We start from the raw sequence: 8,462 nt of genomic DNA on the forward strand, positions 1-8,462 counted from the left end.
GAAGCAAGTGGCAAACAAGCTATGACAGTGATGTCATTTTCCAGGAAGTAGCTTTGTAGTTTTTGAACTTTTGTAGGCTTTTGGAATAGTCTTCAATGGACAAATACATAGCACAATGGTCTTCAACACAATAACTTAAGTATCTGGCAGAAGTAAACTAATACACAAATATTGTATACATATATTTTTTAAACAGCTGTGTTTTCACAAATTAAGATAGAATTGTCAAGCCCCTTGAAAAAAAAATCTGGGAACTGACCCTGGAAGTATGATGTATCTTTCAAACCCTTATTGGCATTGTAACATGTGTTCTTCTTGATAAATTCTGAAAGAAAGTTGGTGCGTATTACAAGGTTTCTGTTAGTATGTGGCCTTGAAAAATAAAAGATCTGTTCTTAAATCCCAAGAGACATTTATTTAAACAATATAAATATTTACATATCTCACATTTAAAATATGTACAAATATACGACGAGGACATTTCATTAAGAAAAATACAAGTCTTGGAAAAATGTATTTGCATCCAGTGGGATGTTCTTTTTTTGGGCCTGCAGTACGATTGTCGCTTTCTGACGACATTGTCAGACAACTGGAATCACTTGATTGCCTCAATACAGTCTACTCTTAATGCAGAGTATTCCAATAGCCAAGATACCTTTAGTCTTCGGCGGAGGCGGTAGTGGGCTAAAAGGGCTATGAATAAAACAAATATTCCATAAAAAATTATGTTAGTTTTAAAAGGTGAGGGATTGGGTCTTATCCCAGGCTGCGTTCATCTCACAGGCGCCTGACGTTCATCTCACAGGCGCCTGACGTTCCTCTTGCTGCGAGCGCTGCCAATGAGGATGGGGGTGGCTGTGGAGCTGCTTGGCCGCCATGTCAGCCGCGTGCAGCAGGTTGAGGAGCCGTGGAAAGGGCCCTGGCACTGGGTGCAGAAGTCAAAGGCACAACTAAAGCGGGTACAGGTGGCCCTCATTGCATCTGCATTGTGCTTGGCTGGAGAGCCGCAGCGCTTACAGGGCTTCAGTGACTCATGCTGCTTCAGCGAACTGGCAGCCTAGAGAATACAACCAAACAATGTATAAGGCTACAGAGTATAACTCACAATATGTAACATGAACATAATGTCAATTACTTTTTTGGAACTGATTGGAAGGTGACCAACCCAAGTACACACACACACTGAGCACCATCATGTCCTCTGAACCTTCATATGCAAAGTGAATAGAGGAACCCTCACCTCTTGGTATTCTCTGAAGCGAGACTGGTGGGAGCAGTATGGCGCCTGCGTGCATGCTCTCTTGGAGAGCATCCTCTTGGTAGACTTCTGGATAGGGATTGAAGCTACTCTCTGCATACAGGACATTACAACCCTGGACAGGGTGGTGTCTCTCGTCAAAAAACCCACATTCTCCAGTCCTACGGGGATTCTTGAGTCCTATAACAAAAAAGGACATTGCTATTTAGCATACAATACTCATGCAGGGGATTACCCTATGGTTAGGCAATTAAGATTGAAGTACTGCAAAGGGCCTCTAAATAAATGTAAATATCAAACATATCAGCAAAGTTGGGAGCCCCTGCAAGCTTAAAAAACAAAACCGTCAATGTGAATTGAAAGCATTGATACCTGATATTAGAGGTCGACCGATTAATCGGAATTCAAGTTGTCATAAGTCGGTAATCTGCCTTTTTGGACACCGATTATGGCCGATTACATTGCACTCCGAGGAGACTGCATGGCAGGCTGACTACCTGATGCAAGTGCAGCAAGGAGCCACAGTAAGGTGCTAGCTAGCATTAAACGCATCTTATAAAAAACAAACAACCTTAACATAATCACTAGTTAACTACACATGGTTGATAATAGTACTAGTTTATCTAGCTTGTCCTGCGTTGCATATGATCGATGAAGGGGCCTGTTAATTTGTCATTGAGTCACAGCCTACTTTGCCAAACAGGTGAGTCAACAAGCGCATTCGCGAAAAAAAGCACTGTCGTTACACCAGTGTACCTAACGAAAAACATCAATGTCTTTCTTAAAATCAATACACAAGTATATATTTTTTTTAAACCTGTGTATTTAGTTCATATTGCTGCTACCATGAATTTATTTTAACTAGGGAAATTGTGTCACTTCTCTTGCGTTCCGTGCAAGCAGTCTTGGGCCGCTTCACTCGTTGCGAACTGTGTGAAGACCAGTTCTTTCTAACAAAGACCGTAATTAATTTGCCAGAATTTTACATAATCATGACATAGGTTGTGCAATGTAACAGCAATATTTAGACTTAGGGATGCCACCCATTAGATAAAATACGGAATGGTTCCGTATTTCACTGAAAGAATAAACGTTTTGTTAAGTCTATGATTTGATAGAGCAGTCTGACTGAGCAGTGGTAGGCAGCAACAGGCTCGTAAGCATTCATTCAAACAGCACTTTCCTGCATTTGCCAGCAGCTCTTCGCTGTGATTCAAGCACTGCACTGTTTATGACTTCAAGCCTATCAACTCCCGAGAGAAGGCTGGCAATACTAAACATCCAATAGTCAAAGGTATATGAAATACAAATGTTATAGAGAGAAATAGTCCTATAATAACTACAACCTAAAACTTCTTACATGGGAACATTGAAGACTCATGTCAATAAAAGGAGCCACCAGCTTTCGTATGTTCTGAGCAAGGAACCTAAACCGTAGTTTTTTTTTTTTTACATGGCACATATTTCACTTTTACTTTCTCCAACACTTTGTTTATTGCATTATTTAAACCAAATTGAACACGTTTAATTATTTATTTGAAACTAAATTTATTTTATTTTATATATTATATAAAGTTAAAATAAGTGTTCATGCAGTATTATTGCAATTGTCATTATTACAAATATATATATATATATATAAAAAATGTTGTCCAATAATCTGTATCAGCGTTAAAATCATAATCGGTCGACCTCTACCTGATATACATGACATCCATTTAAAATGTTAGCACTTACCTGTAGTCTCTGTTCAGCTTGGTCACATTTACGGAGTGCAGACTTGTCTTGGCAGATTATTTTTCTCCAGCTCTTGCTCACTTTTCTACAGCTGTGAAGAAAACAAAAACAACCATGAATATATGATAAGAGTACAAAACCATTTTCACGTTGAAAAATCTCTATATAAAATCATAAGAGCAGTAAAGGTCAAATGTTTACCTTATCAAGTCAACATCAAGAAGACACAGGATCCTGGTTAGGATGTGCTTCATGTCCCTCTCCTGCAGAGCTTTTAAAACATCCATACACTCAAGGCCCATGTTCCCACCAATAACCCTTTCAAGGCCAGAGTCCTCTGCTAGCCAGCTAATGACAGTCCAGTCATAGCTCTGGGTCCTCTTGAAGCTATTGGTGAGTTCTTGGCAGATGGCATGTTGAAACTTCAGTATGGGGAGTTGAGAGGCAGAGTGCTTAGCCTTGTGACAATCAGCAACTGGAGTACATGGGGAGAATATCTCCAGTCCTAGAGACTCCCCTTGTTCATTAACATTATAAAAGTCCTCCATCTGGCTGTTCTGTAAAGACAGGTAACCGCTGTCCTCGAATGCTTCACAGCCGAGGTTCACCTCGTCAAGGATGCGGTCATATTGGTTGTTCTCCTTATTGTGAACACCTTGCACATCATCGTTGAGGCAAATGTTGGCAGAGGTGAGACCTGGAGAGAGTTGTTTGACTACTAATTGGATGCATCCCAAGAGTGGTGAGGTTGAGAGGCCTGACTCCTTGTATGTGACATGTTTCTCCATGTCGCATGCAAACCGGAGTTCATTGTTGTTGGACTGACACTTCATTTTTCATTGACTTCAAACTGTATCCCTGAGCCAGAAGAGAAGTCATTAGTCAGTTCCATCTCACAATCAAAACGCGCCAAACTGGCTAGCTACAGTACGTAAGTTTCAAACCAGTGTATTGCCCCACTCAGTTACTCGATATAGCTCAATTCTAAAACAAAACATAACATTAACGTTAAACCAATTTATCATACACCTAGTCATCAAGAAGTTGCTAACTAGCTGCAATATCTCCATAGTGCGCCTTCCTTTTCCCCCCAAAATTTACTTTGTAGCATAGCTAGGTAGCCAATTAATTTGGCATTACGGTCTTTGATATCACAATAGCTAACTAACGTTACATGCATAGTAATTTAGTACAAAATAAGCATTTAACGTACCATAACGTATTAAATCATTTTAATAGTTAGTCGTTCCCACCATCACGTTATTCATAGGATAGCCAATGGCATTGGTAATGCTAACTAGTCTAATATTGAGCCGCTAACTTAAGTGGATTTAAAACAAAAATATGTAACTATAACGACGTCAAAAATATACATGTAGTTAGCCAACTATTGCAAATCGTACAACTGCCTAGTTAAGTTACCTACACAGTTAACTAACGTTAGATAACTACAGTGACATAGCTAGGCCAGGTATGGCTAGCTACCGCTAGTTAGTCAAGCAGCTAACTAGCTATGTAGACAAGTTGGCAAACGAGTAGCGTTAGCTAGCTAATATTGTAACAAAACTAGGGTCATCATGGCTAGAAGGATGTGCTTTCTCAAATAAACGTCAAATTTTGCGCAACTAGCCTGAATCAAATGAAATGAGTAATAACTATTAGCCTAGCAAACAATTTAACAACACAGTTACTGATTGAGGTAAGAAAAATATTGCATACCTTTAAGATAACTTCACCTATTTCTGGTCTGCCACCGACATTAGCAGCTAGACTGGGTTCGGAAACTTTCTTGATGCTTGAATGAGGAAAATATGGAAAAAGCGCCAGTTCGCTGCACCTTTGAAATCCGTATCCAAAATGTCACAAACCAATGAGGGAAGTTACCTTTAAACCGGGGAACCAATGGGAGAACAGAATAGCGTAAACGGACGTCTAACGTCAGAGCTTAAACTGCATAAGCCCCACTACATTTTGTTTCGACCATTTCAAACATGTACCAGTTATTTTTCTTTGCAAATACAATAGAAATACACCGAGGTAGAGGTGATTCGTTAAAATATTGGTGCAATGTTTTTTGTATTTTTTGTTAGAAATACACTATTGGTCAAAGGTTTTAGAACACCTACTCATGCTACATTGTAGAATAACAGTGAAGACATCAAAACAATTAAATAACGCATATGGAATCATGAAGTAATCAAAAAAGTATACAGAAGATATCCCTATTTGGTAAAAGACCAAGTCCAAGAATAGCTCAAATTAACAAAGAGAAACGACAGTCAATCATTACTTTAAGACGTGAAGGTCAGTCAATCGCAAAAACCATCAAACGCTATGATGAAACTGGCTCTCATGAGGACCGCCACAGAAATGGAAGACCCAGAGATACCTCTCATTCTGCAAATGAAACTCTTCACAACATTACTGAGATAAAACATGTTTTTCTTTATATACAGTACAGGTAAAATGTTTGGACACACCTACTCATTCAAGGGCCCAGGAGAAGACCCAGAGTTATATAATAATAATAATAATATATGCCATTTAGCAGACGCTTTTATCCAAAGCGACTTACAGTCATGTGTGCATACATTCTACGTATGGGTGGTCCCGGGGATCGAACCCACTACCCTGGCGTTACAAGCGCCATGCTCTACCAACTGAGCTACAGAAGGACCAGTTAGTTCTGCTGCAGAGGATAAGTTCATTAGAGTTACCAGCCTCAGAAATTGCAGCCCAAATAAATGCTTCACGGAGTTCAAGTAATAGAGAAGACTGTTTGAATCAGGCCTTTATGGTCGAATTACTGCAAAATAAAACACTACTAAGGGACACCAATAAGAAGAAGAGACTTGCTTTGGGCGAAGAAACATGGGAGCATTCGCGCAAAACTGAAAGCTCGAACCACCGCATTTAACCAGGAAAAGAAGACTGGGAATATGGAAGAATACAAACAGTGTAGTTATTTACTCCGCAAAGCAATCAAGCAGCCTAAATGTCAGTATAGGGACAAAGTTGAGTCCCAGTTCAAAGGCTCAGACACAAGACGTATGTGGCAGGGTCCACAGACAATCACGGATTATAGAGGGAAAACCATCGTCGCAGACACCAACGTCTTGCTTCCGGACAGACTAAACACCTTCTTCGCTCGCTTTGAGGATAATACAGTGCCACCGATGCAACCCGCTATCAAGGTCTGTGGGCTCCCCTTCTCCGTGGTTGATGTAAGTAAGACATTTAAGCGTGTTAACCCTCGCAAGGCTGCCGGACCAGACGGTATCCCTAGCCGTGTCCTCAGAGCATGTACAGACCAGCTGGCTGGTGTGTTCACAGATATATTCAATCTCTCCCTATCCCAGTCTGTTGTCCACACATTCTTCAAGATGGCCACCATTGTCCCTGTACCTAAGAAGGAAAATGTAACTGAACTAAATGACTATCGCCCCGTAGCACTCACCTCCGTCATCATGAAGTACTTTGAGAGACTCGTCAAGGATCATATCAGCTCCACCTTACCTGCCACGCTACACCCTCTTCAATTTGCTTACTGCCCCACTAGATCCAAAGATGATGCAATCGCCACCACACTGCACACTGCCCTGTCCCATCTGAACAAGAGGCATACAGTAAAAGAATGTTGTTAATTTTTTCTGTCTTTTTTTGTTGTTGTTATTTTCACCCCTTTTTTCTCCCCAATTTCATGGTATCCAATTGGTAGTAGTTACAATCTTGACTCATCACTGGAACTTCCGTACGGAAGCTCTCCCTCCCAAAGCTCTCCAGAGGGTGGTGCGGTCTGCCCAACGCATTACCGGGGGCAATTTCCCGCCCTCCTGGACACCTACAGCACCCGATGCCAAAGGAAGGCCAAAATGATAATCAAGGTCATAAACCACCCGAACCACTGCATGTTCCCCCCTCATTATTGAGAAGGCGATGTCAGTACAGTTGCATCAAAGCTGGGACCGATAGAATTAAAAACAGCTTCTATCTTAAGACAATCAGATTGCTAAACAGCCATCACTAGCACACCAGGGGCAGCTGCCTATAGACATAGATTTGGAATCACTGGCCACTTTTAGAAATGTATCACTAGCCACTTTAATAATGTTCCACTGTAATAATGTTAAGTATCTTACATTGCTCATCTCATATGTAGTATAAACTGCACTCCACACTATTCTGCAGTATCTTAGTCACTTTTAAATTGTGTTTACATATTGCTTCACCCATTTCATATGTATATACTGTATTGTATTCTATCATACACCACTGACTGTTAAACAGCCATCTCCAGCAAATCAGAGGCTGCTGCCTATAGACATATAGTTGAAGTCAGAAGTTTACATACACTTAGGTTGGAGTCATTAAAACTTGTTTTTTCAACCACTCCACAAATTTCTTGTTAACAAACTATCGTTTTGGCACGTCTGTTAGGACATCTACTTTGTGCATGACACAAGTCATTTTTCCATCAATTGTTTACAGACATATTATTTCACTTATTCACTGTATCAATTCCTGTGGGTCAGAATTTTACATATACTGAGCTGACTGTGACTTTAAACAGCTTGGAAAATTCCAGAAAATTATGGATCGGCCATACACGTTCTCTAAGTGCATTTTGACAGCTTGTGTAAAAGCCACACTAAACAATGGTTTGCATTAAAGGCTCAATTCAACATAGGAAAAATATTTATATCATTTGTTGATTTGTTTTGCATTTGATCATGCTAACGTTAACGCTGTACAACGACAGCTAATTGAAGTGGTATGACGTTCTGAAGCTTTTTGGATAGTTTGTAGCTGCAGTTGTGTCGAATATAACGTAAGGTGACCAGATTTCTGAAATTAAAACCGGGGACATTTCCAGTTCGGCAGTCAATATATCATTAAAATATCCAATGTTATTATCTATGAAATAAAAAAGGGGGACAATTCCGGTTTCATGTATTTAGTCTAATAGGCCCACTGTGATAGACAGAGAAAACAACTATATTACAGAAACACTACAGACAAGACAGAACTGTCCGATCTGAACAGCCATTCAGTGGTCCTGGTAGAATGAGAGCAGAAGAGAACATGAGCAAAACTGAAAAAAACAGACAATAGTACATGTGAAATAGTTAACATAATAAAGAAATAAGAAGATGATGTGATTGGTAACTACATAATATACTTATACCAATCTAATCTATATATTTCTCAGAAGAATGTATCTTCTTCAGGATTGCTCTGTCTTTGGCCAGCTTCTCCATGAACTCCTGGCTAGGGAGGTTGAAGTTTGTCTTCACAATAAGCATGGCCTTGATGGTAGGAACAGTGAACCCATTTCTTGCTGCTGTCCATATATCATTCATTTGGGAGAACACTCTCTCGACTGGTAAGCACATGACTTCCAGGTAAGCACATGACAACAGACACTAATCTAGCCAGGTTAGTGTGTGGGATGTCATTCTCTTTGAAG

General features: G+C 40.1%; 1 protein-coding gene across 1 annotated transcript; it reads right to left on the reverse strand.

Annotated features, from left to right (window-relative positions):
* Positions 1 to 216: 216 nt before the first annotated feature.
* LOC124037254 (F-box only protein 5-like) lies at positions 217 to 5,105 on the reverse strand. The gene is made up of 5 exons (XM_046351933.1): positions 4,715 to 5,105; positions 3,197 to 3,853; positions 2,996 to 3,086; positions 1,241 to 1,438; positions 217 to 1,057 (listed from the first exon to the last, which is right to left on the reverse strand). Exons 2-5 carry the CDS (start codon positions 3,826 to 3,828, stop codon positions 800 to 802), a joined length of 1,179 nt encoding a protein of 392 aa, XP_046207889.1. The 5' UTR covers positions 3,829 to 3,853; positions 4,715 to 5,105; the 3' UTR covers positions 217 to 799.
* Between the last annotated feature and the right edge of the window lie 3,357 nt (positions 5,106 to 8,462).

The sequence above is a fragment of the Oncorhynchus gorbuscha genome, linkage group LG06 (assembly GCF_021184085.1).
Source record: "Oncorhynchus gorbuscha isolate QuinsamMale2020 ecotype Even-year linkage group LG06, OgorEven_v1.0, whole genome shotgun sequence".
NCBI lineage: Eukaryota > Metazoa > Chordata > Actinopteri > Salmoniformes > Salmonidae > Oncorhynchus > Oncorhynchus gorbuscha.

Bases quoted from the DNA above. Each gene is read 5' to 3' on its own strand.
- LOC124037254 (XM_046351933.1), bottom strand. From the start codon at position 3,828: ATGAAGTGTCAGTCCAACAACAATGAACTCCGGTTTGCATGCGACATG. The intron at 1,439-2,995 runs GTAAGTGCTAAC...TTTTTGTTATAG, and splicing joins AAGCTGAACAGAGACTACAG to GACTCAAGAATCCCCGTAGG. The intron at 1,058-1,240 runs GTGAGGGTTCCT...TGTATTCTCTAG, and splicing joins GCTTCAGAGAATACCAAGAG to GCTGCCAGTTCGCTGAAGCA.